This window comes from Vanacampus margaritifer, chromosome 14 (genome assembly GCF_051991255.1).
Source record: "Vanacampus margaritifer isolate UIUO_Vmar chromosome 14, RoL_Vmar_1.0, whole genome shotgun sequence".
Lineage (NCBI taxonomy): Eukaryota > Metazoa > Chordata > Actinopteri > Syngnathiformes > Syngnathidae > Vanacampus > Vanacampus margaritifer.
The window spans coordinates 10,584,204-10,605,216 of record NC_135445.1 but is presented as its reverse complement, the minus strand read 5'-3'; the positions used below and the strand labels follow the sequence as shown (position 1 = coordinate 10,605,216).

At 40.2% G+C, this 21,013-nt stretch overlaps 1 protein-coding gene across 1 annotated transcript in view; it reads right to left on the bottom strand.

The window, feature by feature from the left end:
- The window catches only part of pappaa (pregnancy-associated plasma protein A, pappalysin 1a), a 93,162-nt gene that overhangs the window by 38,981 nt on the left and 33,168 nt on the right, over positions 1-21,013 (bottom strand). The window contains exons 8-13 of the mRNA XM_077542657.1: positions 17,799-17,927; positions 15,943-16,034; positions 13,504-13,700; positions 2,257-2,367; positions 1,555-1,690; positions 307-520 (exon numbers count right to left, since the gene is read on the bottom strand). Of these exons, the coding sequence (XP_077398783.1) occupies positions 307-520; positions 1,555-1,690; positions 2,257-2,367; positions 13,504-13,700; positions 15,943-16,034; positions 17,799-17,927 (879 nt within the window). The remainder of the gene's footprint in view (positions 1-306; positions 521-1,554; positions 1,691-2,256; positions 2,368-13,503; positions 13,701-15,942; positions 16,035-17,798; positions 17,928-21,013) is intronic.

Genomic DNA, 21,013 nt, shown 5'->3' with positions numbered 1-21,013 from the left:
GTTTAACGAATCATTTCTGGTCAGAGGAAATTTGTCCGTCAGGGACGTATAAATAAACTTCCCAGTGAAAACAGGCAATGTTTAGCACATTCGCGGAATTGTGTCTCAGATTGATTTGAAATAAATGAAGCATGTCTGATTCTTGTGGTATGGCACGCCATCATTTGGCATAAGCACATTATTACATTTACTAATTTTAGTCAGACTACAATTTTATGGTCTCAACGGCGGTAACAATAGCAAAAGTTTAACAATATGGAATTGGTTGTACTCCCTATGATATGTTGGCACATTTTGCTTACTCACCTTTGACCGGTAGGGTTGTAAATCTCATTGCTCTGGCAACCACTGATGGTGATGGGGTCGAAGGACTGGAAAGAGCGCAGGCCGACGCCGGAGATGGCCACCAGGCGGGAGGCGAACACGACCAGGATGGCCTTGGTGTGGTAGAAGGCCACCGACAAGTCGTGACTGACTGGAATCACCAATGGATTTGTACGGCAGCTTAGTCGCCACTCGCCTGTGAAGAAGGACCAAGAAAAGCTTTGGATTTTATTGACCAAATCCAGATATTTCTACTGAATCCAATGTAAACACAAGTCTAAGGAAATCCTACAAAAGGCACAGTTTACAGCTTATTACAGGCCAACAGTTTAGTGAGCAATTATTTAAAATGTGGCCAAATTGGGAGTTAAAGTGAATGTTTATTAGAGGCACGGGTATTTTTCACAGCTGAAATTGACACAAGAAGTGGCAGTGTCACTCAAAACTACATGATATTTTCATTATTTTTCAAAAATGATTATTTTTGTTCCAACTTCTAATTTGGCCAGTGTAGGAATAGTTTTGAGTTAACCGAACATTCCAGGAAACTGCCAATTGCGCAATCAGAATCAAATCAGAATTTTTCTTAGTTTAATGTTATGCAATCTGAACATTCATCAAAAAGAAAATTTTGCAATTTAATAGATTTGATAGAGAGCTTTTTTGTTGTTTGGTTTTCCTGAAAAAGAGGAATACTGTATTTTTTTTTTTATTTGCCATTTTCAATGCCCAGCACGGTGGACAATATGAATGTTAGGATTATAGACTAAATTGTCAATAGGTGGGAATGTGAGTGTGAATGATTTTATGTCAATATGTGCCTTTGTGATTTTGAGTCATTGTGAATAAGCTAGGATAAGGCTCTAGCTCAGCCCAACCATAATAGGAACTATAAAAATGGATGGATGGATGTTTTCCACAGCAGTGTGAGTTGTTTAACACATTTGGAAATGTGTTAGAAGAATATATGCTCTTCATAATAAATATCAATGTTGATATATGGCAATATATGGAAGTTCCACAGAACAAATACCTCATTGGTAAATGCCACAAAATTGATGCATTACAGCCACATCAATCTCATTTACTGTATCCACCTGTGCCTTTTATAGTGTATAAAACCTAGCAGCCCCCCCCACTCCCAACCCCACCCCACCAGCCAGTCCATGTCGGTGACATTTGATGTATGAAAAGAACATTGACAAATAAAAAGTATATGAAGGTTCTTGCCAAGACTATGGATTCCTTCTTTGGTGTCCACCAGCTGAACAGTGATGTTACACTGAGTCTGGTCGATGTAACCCGTCCCGTCAGCTGCCAGGTGTATGATCACCGCCGCAGCCACCATCGGGTGAGAAAAATGGGCCTGGACACAAAAAAAAGCGGAGACTAGATTTTCACTGACTGAAACTGACTGCGCTATTAAGTTTTTCCTCTGAGCCATATTCAGTTTGCTTATATTGCCCCATAAATGCATGTGTTATGTGGTCATACTTTTTTTAATACATTTTCTTTCTCTCCTCAGCCAAATCCTAAAAGTTAATGTTTCACGAACATAGGATGTTATATAACCAGAACATACAGCATGTCTATGATTTTAAGATTATGTTCTGTATATTTAAAGAAAGCAGCCACTGTAATGAGGAAATTGTTATATTGCACTGCATGGTGTCCTGGTTTAGAATGTGATCACATAAAACTGATAATTCATTCACTTGTATTGAGCCATTTTGCATGCTAATAGCTAGAGACACACACAGATACAGTACTGTAAAAACACTGAGTTAAACCTTCCTTTTGTATTTTCATTTCATATAACCTGTATGTATTTTATTATATATATATATATATATTAACAATAATTTCCTAATCCTATTTGACTCAAAATGTTGTATCAGAGTCAACTGATAAATTAAATCCGTATGGTTTTACCTTAAGCCAGTAGTTTGGGTATCCCCAGGGATTCTTGCGGGCGTCGTGACATGGGAACCAGGCGTATTGGGAAACCCCGTCAGATAAATCAAACACCTTGGACTGACATGTCTAAGGAAAGACAAGAAGAAGAGGGCATAAAATATTTACCACTATTTTGACTACAGTAGTAGTTGTAGTAGACAAAAATAGGTCGTAGTAATAGCCTCCCATGCCCACCGTACTTTAGTGATCTCCAATGATCAAGACTTTCATTTTGAAGATAATGTTCTTATATGTATTTCTTTACCAGTCCATCAAAATATTGCTTTACATAAAACCAGGCTGCGTTAGCTTCCTTTAAAAAGTCACACTACACCTGTCCACTACAAGGCGCTAAAGTGCTTCTACAGCGCCAAATTTGTTGATGCCAGGTTTACAAGGAAGCAGGTCAAAAGGGTCCACTTTGTGTTGCATGTCAATATTTGCTGTAAAAGGTTTGTAAAGGTAAGGAAATGTTGAGAAAACAGCACAGATTGAAAAGAAAGAAAAGTGTCAGTGAGAAAAAGATGACAAATGGACACAACCACTAAAAGATTAGCAAAGGCGAATGGAGGGCATGTGACGACCATTTTTGCCCGCTGTCCTGAGTTAGTGAAATGGAACACCCGTAACCGGAGATTTTTGCTAAGGAGGCTACTGTAAGATTCTGCCACCATGGAAAAACTGTCCTGACCATCTATCTGCCCATATATCTCTTCCCTGAATTTGTTGACATGGCCATGTGCTAGCTGCTGATGCAGCAGAAATGAGTATTCCTATGAGAATGCAAATGTCATTTTGCGGATAGCGTCCCATGGACTTTTTTTCCCCTCGTCATTTAATAATTGCTAAGGAGATTGCACAGGTTAAGTCCAATCATCTGAACCATAAGACTAGAAAGCAACAATACAACCAAACCACTGTAGTAGCATGACTTGCTCCCATGAAAATCATCTGTATTCTTGCAAATACAGTGGTACCCTTAAAGTTCAACCCCAATATGTTCCTTGACGCCGGTGGAACTTCAATTGAGTCAACTTTCAAAACAAAGCACCCCAGTGAGATCAATCACTCCATTCCAGTATACAGTGTAGTATTTCACCTTCTTCCTCCCAGCCAGTTCCAGTCTTCAATAATGCGTGTTTTTCTAAAGATGGTTCAATATCTTACATCAAATCTCAAAGCCATTAAGTATGTTTATCTGTATATCTATCATCCGATCCTAAAGAATTCCCGGTCGGTCACTTGTTTCCCATCTATAACCATGCAGTGGCCTTGGTTCCATGTATTATTTATTTTCTGAAAGATTGGTTTCATGTTAAGATCACTACTGTTTTTTTCCAGTTATATTGTACCTGCATTTGTTTCAGTCCAAGTTTAATTGGCTTTCATGCTCGGTCTATATTTGTATATTGTTTCTGAGACAAAGCAGAAACTGATGGATCAGTTCATTTCAAAGCACATTGTTACAGTCCAAGTAATCCAACAATTTAACTGTCATATCAGCAACAACTCAGGCTCCCTTTCTATAAAAAAAAAAAAGTTATTTTTTTTCAACAACTACAATTTTGCTTCCATAAAACAAAAACAAGCTGTTTGGTTCACTACAGTGACTGCTATGGACATTGCAATCACATATAATTGGATCATCACTGGACAAAAACTTAATTGAACAACTACACTATTGTCCAGAGATTTATCTGCAATTCTTGGAAAGAAACAAAATGCTGTGTACTGTACAACCAATCCCATCATGCACATGCCTATAGCGTTAACCTAAGAAGCTTAATTTGATACAAATCGTGTTGCAGCAAGATGTCGGATCCTTCAAACACGCTGCAGGGAAACATTCCTTGGACTACTTTGAGCCATGATCAGGTATTATAATAAGACCAAAAACGTGTCCCAGAGGACAGTAAAAATGAACGTTTGTTGACGAATGCTTTGAGGGGAGGGCTAAAGAACCCAGCAGACATTTATAGAAGTCTCTTTATAACAGGTTGAGTAATCAACCACATGGAAACAATTATTAATATTCCAAGGCTACTTCAACCAGTTTACCATCTGCAAAAGCCAAAGTCTGCAAGACTGGACAAACATCTGCTTAGTGATGTAGCTATTATTGACAAATTTGAGGCAGGTTCTTTCTGCAATGTCTTTGCCATGAGTCTTTCACTCAACAGAATAAAATTGAGAAAATGGGGGAAAATACATGGGTTGAATGAAAACCAGATGCCTTTAGCTCTATCACAGTCAAACTGTATCAAAACTGACCAGTCAGCCCACCCCTGGAGGCAAAAGTAACTGTCAAAGGCATTAGTAACTGTATCTTTATAGGATATGGTATTCAGGGCCAAGGCGGCTGTTCACACAAAAAGTGACTGACAGGCAAGATTACACGGTAGTTTGCATATGAGTGGTACAACACCAAAATCATCACACTCTAATCTAACAATGCAAAACTGGAACAAAACATTTTGCAAAGACTGTGACGACACAGACATTTGCCCTCCTTCAGTCTGGGTATTAAGCAACACCGCCTGCTAGCAGACCTTTCAATTGATTGCTTGATTAAAAGCAGCCATAATATCACAGCAGGAACAGATGACAAAAGATGGTACACAGAATATTTATAGTCTCAAGGTGCCCAGACACAAGAGGAGACCGCAAATATGGATGATTTCAACTGGGATGCACAGTGAGGTATATTTCACCAGCAGTTAGTCCATAGCGATGACAGCCGAAAAACGTCAGTGCTTCTGAAAAGTGGAGATGGGACACCAGAGCAATGATGAAGAAGGGAACTGTCTGCAGCATTACAGGAATGTAAACGTGAATACTTCTAGGGAATTGTAAGCGTTGTTGACATAAGGAACATACAAAGTAGATGGAGCACTTGCTTGCTTTCCCCAAGCATAGATATCATAGCCATGTGTTAGACTAATTGTAAACCCATGACTTTCACACTAAAAGTATTTGCTCGTGGCTTAATAGTTTTCAGTATTATGCCAAAATGACTTCATTTGACAGAATTCTGGAACCGCAATATTTATTCATCCTGTTTCTGTACACTCATGATTTCCTTACTATGTAATTATTGAAAGAAATTGACCCACACATACTAAGAGATCCAGTCTTGAACCCTAAACTCCAACACTTTACGGGTGTAGCCCCAGGACTACACCCTGGACATGTCGCCAGTCAGTCGCGGTGCGATGGTGAATGGGGCATTGAGTGTGAATCGATCTTATGCCAGCTGCGTAGAAGTCAGTTATGTGAACCACCGTGCTACCAATGCAGTGATGAATGAATGAATGAATGAAACAGTCAGCCAACTGTCAGCAAACATTTTATTGCTCATTTTACTACAAGTGCCTCACTTCTGCCGACACAAAGCCACTTTCGACTGTCTGAATCGTGCCACCAGATTCGAAGTGTCTAAACAAACTATTGTGACTCATTGCTGCGTGGAACTTGTTTTTCCCTTTAGAGAAAGCCAACCACTGTTCTGAGATCAACAACCATAAATCTTCCAAAAACTTTACTCCAGCCATCACAACGTGAACAACACGTAGCCGAGCCACTATACTGAGTTCACATCACTTGAAAAATAACAATAACGTCCTGTAACAAATTCAAGGATCTCACAATGTACCAATATCAAATTAACACAGTTCTAGGTGTCCGCTCGGAACAAAACCTCACAGGGAAAACATGTGGTCTTAATTTGTACCAGCTGGCTGGTCGGGCCATAGCCTGGCCAACCATATCTGTAGGCACCCACTAGTGTTTGTTAAACATCACTTTAGCTAACAGCAGCGTTAATGTGGAGCCAAGGGGCAATGGAGAAGAGAGGGAGCCGAGCAGAAAAACAGCGAAAGGGAAACCGTCGGACTCATTGCTTTGAAAATTTGCGGGCACGGGAAATTGTACAATTACAGTTAGAAGTAAAGATTAAAGGGGAAAACGTTGGTAAAGACTGAGCAATGGCAACAATAACTCTCACAGAGTGATGTACTGAATCTCCAGGCAGGACAAACATCCAGACAGAAAAATCAACAAACCTTGCCGAGCTTTCACTCTCATTATGATGCTTTCAGACTCAATAAATGCAGTCAATAAACACAAGCATGAGGTCATTTCTTCACTTAGGTCATCTTTACTGTACTTGGCAATGAAAAGAAGCAACACATAGTCCAGATAAAGTGATTGTTTTCATGTTGGCAAGCCCTCTCCATATTATTCTATGCCACTCCTAAGAAAGTCAATAATTAGGGTACTTGCTGTGATATATTAACTAGAATGCTTGCTGTTTGTGCCAACGGCTTAACAAATCACTTGTAGAATCAACATGAACTGAGTCTTAAGTATGTGCTAGGTACAATATGTTCACCAGTATGTATTCTATAACTAATTATACTATGAAAAATAATCAAAATTGACAAAAATTTTCTTAAATTAAAAAAAATTCTGTGCATGATTCTGCATTTTACACAAATGGATTTTGATGCATTACTTGTATTTCTGCTGGTGGAGTTATGGATCTCTTCTGAGAATCAATGAATGTACCACACACACACAAAGAGCTGTCAAGTACCGTCAAAATATCAACAAACTATGAATACTATTCATGACATTGTGTACAAATCCTCCCAATGACAACGTCAGTGAGATAAGGTGTGTACCACAAGCATGGCAGGGATACCCAACCAAGGACTGCAAATTTACATTTCTGTGGGTGAAAACTTGGATGACGGTTGCTGTGTAGTGGTACACATGGCTGGTAAAAAAAAATGGTTTTCCAATACAGCCGTTGGTAGTGCATCGGGTGTACGCTCGTTTCCAAGTGAATGCTGAATTCCAAATTGCCTTGCGGTTGATCAGTGGCCAGCCCAAAAAGGTGTAGTCCACCTTCTTTGCCCTGCATGAGCTGCAATGGTCTTCAAATCCCCACAAGTGGTATGGAAGGATGGAGCTTAAATTTAGATAGGGGTGCGGGACATTTCAGAGGTTGGAAACCGTTGACTCATTGACAGTGAAACAAATCTGCCACAGGTATGTTTTTAGGTCTATTTCTTGGCAAATATACATACAATGAATTTGGAGCCTGTGCAGACGTGAGCATATGCGAGGCATTTGTGGAAGGAAAGAGAACAAGCAACAGAGAGCGAAATGAACCACTTTCCAAGCACCGTCCCATGGTTTACCGGAATGTTGGTGAGCGCCTGGCGTGTGAGGTAATGTCCTTTCACCCAGTCCCACCCTTAGCCACTGAGGCTCACCGTCTCATTGGTGCAGGGCTAATGGCAGTGACGTCGGTGGCCTGCTGAGAGTGAGGCCGTTAAGCGCTAACAAGGGAGGGCAATTATGCAGTTTACCTAAGCCCGTCTCATCAGGGGAGACTGGGTGGTAGCGAGCGTCGACCGCAATCTAACATATAGGAGTCGGTGAGCGTGCAATGGTGGAAAGTTGAAAACAGATGGGTCTGCTGAGAGGATAAATGTCCCTCAGTCAGTGGTCCCCTTTGCTGAGCAGAACAAGGCCAAAACCTTGCATATTAACAGCTTGAAAATGTTACGCGGGGTCAACAGTGCCACGAAAAAAAGCACGCCGACCGCACTGAGGTTTTTGCATGGCAGGGCCACAATAATAATTGAAACGGGAAAAGCAAAAGGGAAAAAGGAACGCCATCCCAGAGGTTTCTTTTTAATGTTACCACACGCTTATGTCACTGGCACGCTGCCTGACGAGGTCTGTGCGGTTTGAGGGAATGTTGGCGAGGGAGTCCGTGCCAAAGGAGCTGGCTTTCCTCTCCTGCTGAAAGCGGCAGCCCGGCTACTGTTGTTTTTTTTGTTTTTTTTCATCTGTAATGTGAGTATCTGCTCTACAGTAGCCTTTACACGGTGCTTCCGATTGCTTTTTTGGGCGCTGTAAAACAAAAGTGGGCCACCTATTTTCTCCCTCAGCATTTGTTTGCTTGGCTATCCATTGGGATTATACAAAAGCTTCAAGGTTGAGTGAAACCTGGTGATGGTCTCTCGCAAGCCACTGTTTTATATTAAAAAAAAGCAACTCCACATACATGCACAAGGACAATTTGAGTAATTTAGAGGTGACACATACCAACAATCCATCTATTTTCAAACCTTAAGGAGAGATCTTCAACATTCCTTTTCATCTTCTAAAACTAGTTTGTGTATCATGTTCATAAAATGTCCTCAAATTGTGTACATTTTTTTTTTTTTTTTACAATTTCTGTCACACAAGGCTTAACCTGGTCTTGGTGTTGACTTGGACTCAACCTCAAAGTTTTAGTCAGTTTTGATTTGTGGGGTCTTGCCCTACAACATTAGTAAACGTTACTTATTTAGTTTAAATGGCAGGTAAATGGGTGAGATTTGTTTTTTTACTCTTAATCTGAACCTAGTGTTGTACAGTACTGTAGTTCTCAAGATCAGTCTTGGGCTCAAGACCAGTCTCAAGACCCCTTGGTCTTGGTCTTGTCTCGGAATGGAAGACATTTTTACTGTCTTGTCTCAGTCTCGGAAGGACTCAGGATTTTTGTTCAAGACCGTTCAAGTCCAGGCCAGTACTACTAACACAGAGTTCCGTTGTTTGCAAAAACCGCTGGCACAACATCCAACTTTTGTCGACGGGTAGACAGGTAAGATAACTGTTAAATAACTGCACTGGGAAAGTTAAAATCAGAACACCCCATTCTAAGAAAATGAGCAAAAATTGTCTTTTCTTTCTTCGTTCAATCAGTTTTGTTTTGTTTTTGCTAATGTTCAGTTAACGGCTACTTAATATTACATCCAAGATAGCTTGCATAGCATTGTCAAAAAATAAGAAAACAGAATACCAAACAATGAACATGTCAGTTATTAGTCGAGCCCCAAGGCGTTATTTGATTAATTCATTATACCAGTAAATGGGTTGAGACATATTTCCTCCTCTTTCTTTGTAAAATGACATTTATCATGGCTTGTCAGGACAATTCATATTTATTAAATATGATTGCCTAATAGAAGTGAAAGAACAAATTTGCTTAACTTTAAGATTTGTTTCATTGTACATTCATTTTTTTTTTTTTTGAAAATATACAGTCTTGTCTTGGTCTCGACCTCCAAAAGTATTTATTTTGTCTCAGTTCCGATACTCCTTAGTCTGAATAATATCTTGGTCTCGGTTGGTGTGGTCTTGACTAAAACACTGAACCATTACGCACTTTCCATGGCAATAACAATTACACATCTCATTCCATTATGATTCCATATTATTCCTTCCCAGCCTCATTCATGTGTTTTACACCTCAACGCGGATGAACTTCATATAGAAACACTTTCTGGCAGCGTGAGAGAACTCAAATGTTATCCCTTTCTGTTACTTATGTATAATTAAGGGTGTCGTTCTCAAGGGATGCCCGAGGGGTTGCGTCAGAGATTGCCTGGGCAGCAAATATCTCAGGAGAAATCACCTGCCTTGCTGCCTCGTCTGAAATTGGAATGTGCGCAAAGCCCCTGCATACATGCAAACGAGCACTCATGTACACACAAATACACAAGTCAGTGGTTACTTCTCAATCCCCCCCTCCAAATCAAGCACCATATTCAAACTCTCAGTGATGATAGAACAATGCGCTGTGCACCGTGTTGTCAACTGTAGTGTATTTAATTCCCCAGTCGAATCAAGGGTGTGTTACAAATAACACAAACCACCTGAGATGCAATGGGAGAGCTGCACTAATCACTGAACGGGGTCATTAATTTGCCGGTGTCCATGAGTTTTACTCAACTCAAACTGCTCATTTCAAGGTATTTCATGATAACAATGGTAAACGAGCCATTTTCACTGCAACTTTTTTTTATCCAGCAGCATCACACAGCGAAGACTGTCAGTCAAACTAACCCGTTTTATGGCCACTAATCCCATTTTTCAGCCCATTTTACTCCTCACCTTACCATTTCTAGTGGAGCTGAAAACATCGTTACTGTTTTTCCAAATTTCACTCATGAATATGAACATTCACTTTGCCATTTTTATCACTGCTTTGGTGTTACCCTCAGTCCATTCAACAAATAATGTAATCCCTAATTGTGTCGAATATTTTCAAACAATATTAAATATTTTCCAAAAATCCTTGAAAAAAAAGACAAACAAGCATATCATGTCACATCCATCACCGACCAATCTCTTCAACAAGTAGAAGATTGGAAGAGGGAGAAAAATGGCCACTTCTAATAAAATTGTTGCAATGGACAACCTCATCGTTTGCGCAAAAATAAAAATACCATGGAAGAAAAATACTTAATGAAATAAAATCTAACGTAATAAAATTTAATAAAAAATTTAATAAATATGTGCTGGTGAATGATCATATTTAATGTTAAGCAGAAAAAAAATAAAATAAATAATAACACAAGTTCAGAGTGTCAAGACATAATCAATGGATGTGATTGCTTAGCTGCTTTAAAGTTGAAGATATAAAATTATGTGTAAAAGACTCTCTGCACACACTTTTTCTTTTTACACACACGCTGAACTTGAGATTTCGTGCAGAGACACGATCTTTCTTTCTCCTCAAGTGCCTTATTGTGCTGTTGTTGCCTCTCTTGCATCCGTAAAGATTCCTATCGCAACTACTCGCTTTGCCGAGGCACACACGGAATCAACACTGTCGTGGGACATCAAACGCAACTGATACACAAAGCCAACACAGGACTTGTTTATGAGATCGGGGGGAAATGATGTCCTATCCTCAACAAGCTCATTCAAAATATAAAAAGCAATCGTTTGCAACGCCGCAAAAATGTGCCGTCCTCTATCAGGACATCTTTCGGCAGACTTTATCAAAGTGCTTTGAAATTAATCCACATGGGATGAAGTGAGCTATTAACAGGACAGGTGACGTGATGTGGTTAAAAAAAAGTAAAAAAAAAAAAAAAAGCTAATTTGCACAGCCACTTTTTCAAGTGCGTGACAAGATGGCGTACATCCATCCTGGGGGGAAAAAAAAGATGTATAGAATCCATGCCAAGGAGCACTTAAGATGTTGAGGTGCATGTTAGTTATGGCCTCGCCTCTCTTTCTGGAAAGAAAACAAGCACTACAAGGAGAGCAATGATACATGAAGATGGATGCAAGTGATAAAGCCCTTGGTAAGCCTTGCAGAGAACAGAAGAAGGAAACCCAGACTCAAATACTGTGTCTGCCTGGCATCGGAATCGCTTTTGTAGCATGGAGGCAAAGACTATTTTCCTTATTGTACGTTTATTGCACAGGGATTAGCAGAAGTAGTGACATAGATTGAGAGTGAGGTGTAACCAAAGCAAAAGTTCTGAACCCAAAGAACCTTTTCACAATAGAAGCTTAGCCATCCGGGAAAGGGTCAACCTTAATCTCATTTATGCACGGTCACTCAACGCACCAAACGTTGGCTCACATTTACTAACCAGCCACACCAAGTGGAAGGAGGGAAAATTTATTAGTTTCAGTGTTAGGGCAAGGGTCAGGGACAGTAGGGCTGTGCAATTATTAATCGAAATTCAATTACAATTTCAATTATTACACTCCACAATTACAAAATTGGCATAATCGTTAACAAAAATATTAGATTATTAATACTAATTTTGAGTTGTTTAAATGTATATATTAAAAAAAAATGTAATTAATTTAATTTAAATATTGTTTGGTCCATAAGAAACAAGCATAATTGTAGTGTTTCAACGAAATTTATTTGTCTTAATATTTTTTACGTTTAAAAATGTTCTTGTTTTACGCCCAAAAAACGAATGATTGTCCTTATCGTGATTTCAATTATTCCCAAATTAAACGTGATTAATATTTTTTTTGCATAATTGAGCAGTCCTAAGGGACAGTGTTAACGGTATGGCTAAAGTTATAGGCTTTTGTAAGGGTTATAGTTATAGGGTTGTGGTTAGTATGGATATGAGTAGGTTTTACGTTGAACTCTTTTGTCGTCAGACAAATACAGCTGAATGAATCAAAATTTCTTGACACGGGATTGCTGTTTTTTTTTTTTTTGAAGAACTGATGAACCTGCAAAGATAACTCTTAAACAGCAGTCTACCTCCTCAGAATCTCAGGTTATGCAGATTCAATTAAGATACAAAAAAAAAGGAAGAAGTTTTGTCAACTACAGTTTTTCTTCATGATCTGTTGATGGTTGCCGAAGACTGGTATAATTAAAATAGCATTAAAAATACAAGTAATATGAGTTTAGAGTATGTGAACCAAGTAGAAATACCCTCACTCACATCATCCCTAACTACAACGATCTAGGAATGCACTAATGTTTTACAATGATCATCAGTAGCAAGAACAAGCATTGTCAATGTTCGCATGACTTTGAAAAACTCAAATGGTTCTTGGTATGAAGATTAATGATGCACAGTAGAGTTACTCTCACATTAAAGAAAGTGTGGAAAGATTGTGAATCTTTTAGTTGGTTTGGACGCCTTGAATGCTGTAACGGGACTGGACAATGAACAGAAATAATAAACAAGGACTTGAAGGAGATGGTTTTATGTACCACATGTCAACGCCCAGGGGGAATTGGAGGGGTTGCGCCCTTCCACATATGTGAAGCTTTGTGTCTACTTGATATATGCATCGCCCTAATGATTTGTGCCATCGCGACGCAACGGCAACAGATCAATGCTTCCACCACGCTCGGGTGGAATCAATGGCTTCGTGTCCCGTCTTCTGGAAGCATTACTTTAATGAGAGAGGCAAATTTATGCATCCGCCATGAGGGGGGAATCTAATTAAACGCCCCAATCTTTAAAATGACTTAACTGGCAAACCAGCAAAAGAAGTTGTTTGGCAAAAAATGATGTCATCTATGGATTAAAATGAAATGCACGAGGAAGCTACAAAAGATGTTTGAACGAACAACAGAGCAAGATTTGCGTTATTATCAGAATAGAATAAAAGGTAGTCAGCATGGATGGGTCAGTGTGTGCTTCACAGTCAAATATTCTGGGTTTAAATCTCATGTTGGGCCTTTTGTATGTTCTCATGTTTGCTTTCTCTGGGTGCTCTATTTTCAACCCATACTCCCAAAAATTGCCCACGTCTGTTTGTCTCTATGTGTCTTGTCACCACCAACTAGTCCAGGCCGTACCGCTTATCTCTTATCTCTGTGATAGGCTCTGGTAGAAAATGAAATGATGGATGGGATAGAAATCTCAAAAAGGTCATTACCTTCGTAACAGCGGGATAACCAGCCGCAACCTCTCCCGAGCAGTAGGGCTTCTTCTCATGGGAAACCTCCACAGTGGATGCCCACTGGTCCAGGAAGCCGCTGGGTGTGTAGAGGCCGCAGTCTCGAACACCGGTTTCTCTCTCAAAGTCCTCGCAAACGCCATCGCCATCGTAGTAGTAGCACATGCTCGGTTCCTCTGCAAATTGATGCAAACATAACAGAGGATGGTCAAACCCTACAAAATTCTTTCTTCACATTCTCCAGGTCTTCTACCCTTAGGGAATATCCCTTTGATCCACATCGCTTTGTGGTAAGACAGCCGACCAAATACTGACGGGAAGAAAAAGAAGCATACCCGAGAGGTTCAGAAGGACAGAAACAAAAGGAACAAATTAAAGCAAACTGTGATAAGATGAAGGATGTGAACCAATTCCAGAGATAGAAGGGAGTGTTAAGGTTGGTTGGGGGGCATCAGACAAAGTCATGAGGTAAAGAAAGATACGACCACTCATTTTTCCAGACATCCCACACTAGGTTCAAAGCCTGGAAATGGAAGCTTTAGGGGCTGGAGGATAAGGGCCTCACTGCTCACAGCTAAAGCGCTGTCAGCTGGTGGGGTTCCATTTAGGAGAGTGGTGGTGGTGTGAGGGGGGGGAAGACGTCATTCTGTGCCAAGTTGGCCGGGGCCGCCTCCTCCAAATTCCAGCCCTCCCCAGTGCAGTCCAAAAAAACGAAAGTCAGTTCTGTGCTCTGCTGGATGGTGAACTGAGGGGCTACCAAGGGGGCATACAGATGTACCACACTCTATGGGAACAGGAGGTAACGGCTTAACTGAAGAAGCTCATGGGGTGGCTTATGAGAACTTACAGGGGTAAAAGGGGGGGGGGGGTTGAGTGCTTGAATTTGGATCGAAGAAAACAAAATGGAAAAAGTGGAAGAAATATGACATTATGGTAGTTATACCAGTAATAAGGAGATCTTTCAGCTTCACAACATTGGTGGATGCATGTAACATCAAAATCTTGCACGTTACTGATGACCATCTTTTTCAAGACTTCAAATTCATATAAGAGCTTAGTGTTTAGATTCATTGGTTTCTTTGGCCTCTGACCATGTTTTTGTTGGTCGGGTTTCCGTCAAACAACAATTTCCAACCATCAACTAGTGTGTGAATGCCAAACCAATTAGAAAGAAGAATTCCAAGCCCAACTCCTCAAGACAAAGGTATCGCAAAAACGAGCGTAGTGGAGAAACGTGTTTTGAAAGACTTTAGCAGAGGATCTAATGAATTAACTCCGCAAGTGGCTATTCCTTCCCTTTTTGCAATTCCTAACCACTGGCGGCTGTAGAAATGAACTCAGTACAATCTAATAGTGAATGACAAAATCATAAGATAATTAGCTATGGTTTTTAGGTCAGACTTCCCTCTCCCCAGCCACTTCAAAAAGCTCCTCCGGCGAGATCCCAAGGCATTCCCAGGCCAGCCGACAGACATAGTCTCTCCAGCGTCTCCTGGGTCATCCCCGCAGCCACCCAACGGTGGGGCATGCCCTGAACACCTCTCCAGGGAGCGGTCCAGGAGGCATCCGAACCAAATGCCCGAGCCACCTCAACTGGTTGCTCTCAACGCGGAGGAGCAGCGGCTCGACTTTGAGTCCCTCCCGGATGACCGAGCTTCTCACCCTATATCTAAGGGATAGTCCGGACACCCTGCGAAGGAAACTCATTTTGGCCGGTTGTCTCTCAGTCCAGGATACTCAGTAAAATATGGTTAGCTTACCAAGTCAATAATAATAATAAAAGAAGAAAGGATAGAATTTACAGCACAAAGCTAGGTGAGTGTACGTAGGCGACTTGTATTTTGACTCCGTCTGTACCATTAATTCAATGTCTTATAATTAATAGTGTTTAACATTTTTATACACTTCTTTTACTTAAAATATTGCCTGAACTGCCTGTAGGTGGAGGCAGAGGGAGCAGACAGACTGTCCCATCATCATGCTATCCAAATTCTGTGCATAACTACACGCACACAAACACACACACACTTGAGCCCTGCAGTTGGTGGAAAAACAGCCAATGCAGTCATCCGGCAATCCAACAGGAATTAAAGCAGCCACTTCACAGAAGCTCCCACATGCATGTGCCTGCTCGCATGTCGTGTACATGCGCAAACACATGCATGCTCGCAACAGGGGAGCGGCGGGGAGAAAACGGGGGGAGGTGGATTGCAGCGGGAGAGCAGCACAGGAAACCCATCCATCTATTGGTGAAAAAGAATGTCGGATATGCCAGTCATTTAGCTATGTAAAATAAGATGAGTCACCCCTTGAAAACGTAATGATTTCCAGACTTTTTAAAAGAAGGGCAAAGCTTTTAGGGTTTCTGACTGGATGGATGGACTTGCAGGCAACAAAATATGAATGCAATTGACTTACCAACACAGTTGAAGAAAGGCTCTTTCTTGCACTGGCTGGAGCAGCCGTCACCATTCATGGAATTCATGTCATCACACTCCTCTCCTTTGGAACTAACACATCGGGAGGTGGTTAAGGAAACATCCACACTCAGACTTGCCAAACAACATACAATGATACGTCATACAGTAGAGGAGTCTCTCCATGTGTACACTCAATACAATTAAGGTACACCTACACAAGGATCCAATACTGGAAATATGAAGGTAACAGACAGTAGCCTAGAACCACAATAATAAAAACAACGAGCGTCCATATTTAAGTAGCTATTGGTGGTAAACCAGCTAGTAACTAATAGCTAAAAACAAATATTTGTTTTTTTGATGTTATAGTTGAGTAATGAACTGTAATTGCCACACAAATTAAAATAGCACCCACAATGTGGTTTATCAAACGTGTGACACTGTGCTGGCTGATTTAGCTTCTGAATGATCTAAGAGGAGCAAATCACAAGCAGGAATCATTCTACATCAGCTATGGCAAGACTACTTTAAACTCTACGTTTCTCTGTGTCAGGATCATTTCAGTGCGCTGACCCTGACCTCTCCCAGACCAGTTTTCCGGGTATGCTGTCCAAAGTTTTAAATGCAGGTTTATACAGGATGGGACAATCCATGAACATCCAATTGACACAAAATAAGAGCAGGTCCAATTAAACAAAGCATGGCTTTTCCTCAATTCAATCAATTTTTTCATTGATTTATTTTCTGTAACTCATCATGTTTGTTTGGTTCTTTCACCAACACTTCTAATGAATCACTTAATTTTGTACTCCTATACAGACTTTTCCACGGGGAAAATTGTTTGAATGAAAGTGCAAAACATTGAGAAAACAACTGCATATTTTTTTTATATACATTTATATTGAATCAATATACACGACAGTATCTTAATATATTTCATGCTTAATGCATGTATTAAAAAATCCAGCCTTCAGTAGCAAAGGGTTTTAACAACCAAATAATAACAACATACTGTGATTGTCCCCGCTCCAACCCCCAACTTCCGCACCCCCACCCCAAATGCAAGCACTCTCATGCATTAAAATGACCATTCGAGGACAGCACAAAACTACTGAACAGCAAACTAACATTAAGTTCAAGAACTCATGTTCTGTATAGTTTCACAACAAAGTGGTGCCTGCCATCTAGTGGTGAATGGTGACATTGCAACTTAAAACTGTATTTGTGAGGGATTGGGACAGGGCCAGCCTGTGAATAGCTAAAATTTGTGAATACGTGACACTCATTGAAATGCTTCAGGAAAAAAAAGAAGTTTTTTTTGGGGGGGGGGGGGTTGTTTTTTGTTTTGTTTTTGCATGAACTCCCCAAAAATTCAACAAAATACACTGACTAACCTATAAAATGTGAGAAAAAAACAAGTTGTCTCCCAAAAAATACAAATAAAACCCCAAAAATTCTAAAATATTGAAAGAAAAATTAAAAATTAAAACAAATTTGAAGGGGCCACATGCGGTGCCAGTTGCCCATCCCTTTGCTAGAGTGAGTGATCACACAATTTAACTTGCACTGTTTGGGAACTTAAATCAGGTCGTATGAGAGCAGTTAGCACACACTTGTCGATCATTTCTTCATCACGTGCCGGGTCTTACACATTTTAAAAATCGATACAGTATGTTTATACCTCATTTTTAGGAGACACATTTTATCAGTACAGACTGGCGACTGAGGGCAGCAAGATTGAGAAGTGCTGTAGCCAAGTTGAAAGTGAGCACTATACTACTAAAGCCCCCAGTTCAAGGACACTTCATCAAGAATTACTGGGGAAAATGCCTGTTATGAATAGGTTTGGCTCACCTCTGGATCCATCCATCTCCACAGTAGGTTGCCCCGAGTTCATGCACCAGCGGCGGTGAAGGCTCGCTTTCACTCCGACTGGAGATGGTTTGGACCCGATAGGTGTACGCGACATGTGGCTCCACATCCCTAGAGAGGCGCAAACAGAGAGAGAGAGCCTAATGTCACAAAACCGGCTGTGCATTTCAGGAAAACGGGAAGCCTCCAAGCAACGTCAGAGAGAACCGCAATTACTAAAAGATTATACGCTGCGAAGACACTTGGACCAGCCTGGTGGAAAACTGCGCGTGTCGGGACGCTGTGTGTTGCGGCATCTTTTGAGCAGCGATGCCTCCATAAGCCAAAACACACAATGCCCACAGACGCTCCCTTTGCTTGTGCATCATAGCGAGTCAAAGAACCATCATGAGGAACACACAAGCGGAATGTTGGAATTATTGAGGACTACTCACTTTACGGATGTATGTCGCCATGACGGTTTCTTGAGTCGGCATGATAAGGAAGGCTGAAAATAAAAGGTCTGAAAGGAAAAAAACAATACTTAAATGAGAAAACTGAAAACTAGAAACAGACCGGAAAAAAAAAAGTTTGAAAAAGGAAAAAGGAAAAATAATCCATGTATAAACTGAATACTACAAGCAAAAAAAAAAGAGAAAAGAAAACTGTAAAAGTGCAAGCAAGGGTGCTGTCATGACATGAATTGTCCTGATTATACAATGGGAAAACATTTTCTCATATGTATAGACTGTACTATCCTTTATAAATAATATGTAGCACTCTTCCTTGCAAATTTGTCGTTTACAGTTTTCTTATTTGCTTATAGTTAGGTTTATCATTTATTTGTTATTTATGGTCGTGGTTTCTCATTTAAGTTTTGCTTTTGGCTTTCATGTTTCAGACGTACTTTTATTGTTTCACACAGTATGCAGTGACAACTATTTAAATGTTGCTTCATACATCGTGTCATTGTATTGTTTCCCACAGTAAATAACTATAAAGAAATAAATCCTGTCATCTTAGTTCCATTTGGCAACTATTTTGTTTTGTGCTGCATGTATGTACATTACTACTACATAAACTGTTGATTATTGCCCTCGTATTGTTTTACACAGTATACCAGTGGTTCTTGAGCATGGGTTCCATCAAACACCAGGGGTTCGGTGAGTCTGTGTTAGGGGTTCGGTGGAGGTCAAGACACGCCTGACTCGAATGATTCGTGATGACACGACTCGCATGGCCATCACTGGCTGCTACATCGCTTGGCCTATGTGTGCTGCAGGGAATTTGGTGTGCTCAGTAGTCGTCATGTGATTTCTTTATTATTGTAATCCCTTCATACTATGTCGAGCAGAACAAATCAAAAACAAAAAAAAGTGGTCGGACGAACATGTATAATTCAAGTGCATAATGCAATGTATGGTGTTCCACAGGGGTCAATTCTAGGGCCTCTGCTGTTTTCATTATATCTGTTGCCACTGGGTTCCATCTTAAGAAAACAGTGGTGGTTGTTTTAAAGTGCTTTCTAAATATAGTTGAATTGAGTTGAGTTGAGTGATGGGAGTCTATGTCCTAACTGCATGATTTGCAATGCCAATTAAAGCAATTTTAGTTCAGCACTAGCTATCTAGCAAAACTAAAATAAACACTTCCTGAAGCTACATGGAGATGGGAAATATAAGAATAAGGTCAATGTCAAGAACCATTGGTATATGTCTATTAGAAAAAGATGATACTGTCGTCTTAATTCTACTAGTAAACTATTTTCATTCATTATAACACCCTAATACTTACCTTGGTGTGATATTTGTATATGCTAGAAATACTTGTAAAACAATCTGTGTAGTGTCTTTAAAAAAAAAAAAAAAAAGCCCAGGCTGTAAAAATATGTTAACAATAAAAATGCTCACAGTTTCCTACTCGTTAAGCATAATGAAGCCTATATCTTGATGTTTAATGTGTAACAGGAGAAGCATGTATACAGTATGTTTTGTTTAATCATAGCAAGGGTAAGGGAGGTACAAGTTTCGGGGGCACCGTTGGTAAATTAGGGCCAAATAGGACTGATAGATAAAGTAAATTGTTTCATGTGGACCATCAAGTTTTGTAGGAATATCCTATGGAATTACAACAACAAAAAATAGAGCAATGTTGCAGTGGGTTTAATGTGTAGCAGGATAGACAGTACAGTGGATATGGACGTCAAAGACTGATTTTGATTACTGTGGTAGGAGACTTTGGGTTAAATGTATTTATGTGATGGTATTTTATTTATGACATCTCCAGCTATGGTCCTTGGCTGCTCTTGTACACATGATTTCTATTTCTGTTGTATTTGTTCAACACATTCCAGACAGACAAAAGCTGTCTGCCTGACTGTCTATATTTTATATAATATGAAAAATGTATATCAAAGTTAACACCCCCAAAAAAGTTGGACATTTTATGCTGGCTTTTGTGTGTTATTAAAACAATATGTTTGAACTTAAAAACCCTCTTCAATGGAAAAGCTTCCAGTATTGAGATATGGCGGCTCCACTCAAACATGAGCAAGTAGGCTATGAAGAAGCCTGCTAAATGAATTAGCTTAGCAGCTTTGTGTCTGTTTAATTTTTGTAATCACGTTGATCAGCTTCAGCAACACTTAAAAGCCATTCAATTTCCAACAATAAAACAAGTCTGATGCCTACTAAGTCGTGACTCACATCCTGCTTTGACCGCAGTTGCCCGGGCGGCCAGCACCTCCATCACAATGATAGCCACTGTGGCTAACAAAGCTTCACTTACACACACACAAAACGATGATCAGTTTGATGACTCAATGGAGTTCCACAAAAAATGACCACAGCACATCCTGTCCTGGCAACATGTGGACAATGGCAAGTTTGATGGAAGACAAACACAGAAACAAGGTCTGAAGTCGATGCGGTTGTGTAAAGTTGAAGTCGGTGCTGAATTCCCGACTGTTGGACTCGAATGACTGAAAGAAGAAGACGTTTCACCATTTGGGATGTGGTACAAACTAATTAACAACAATTTGTAAGACTGACTTCTGTTAAAACCCAACATCAACCGTCTTGCCACTGCGTCAAACAATGTTTTTACATCTGCACTGTATACCAGACTAGCAGCACAGCATCCCAAGGGTGTGCAGGTCTGCCTAACAGTTCTGCGGTACGGGGTTCAAATCTCAGCTCCGGCCTTCCGGTTTTGCATGT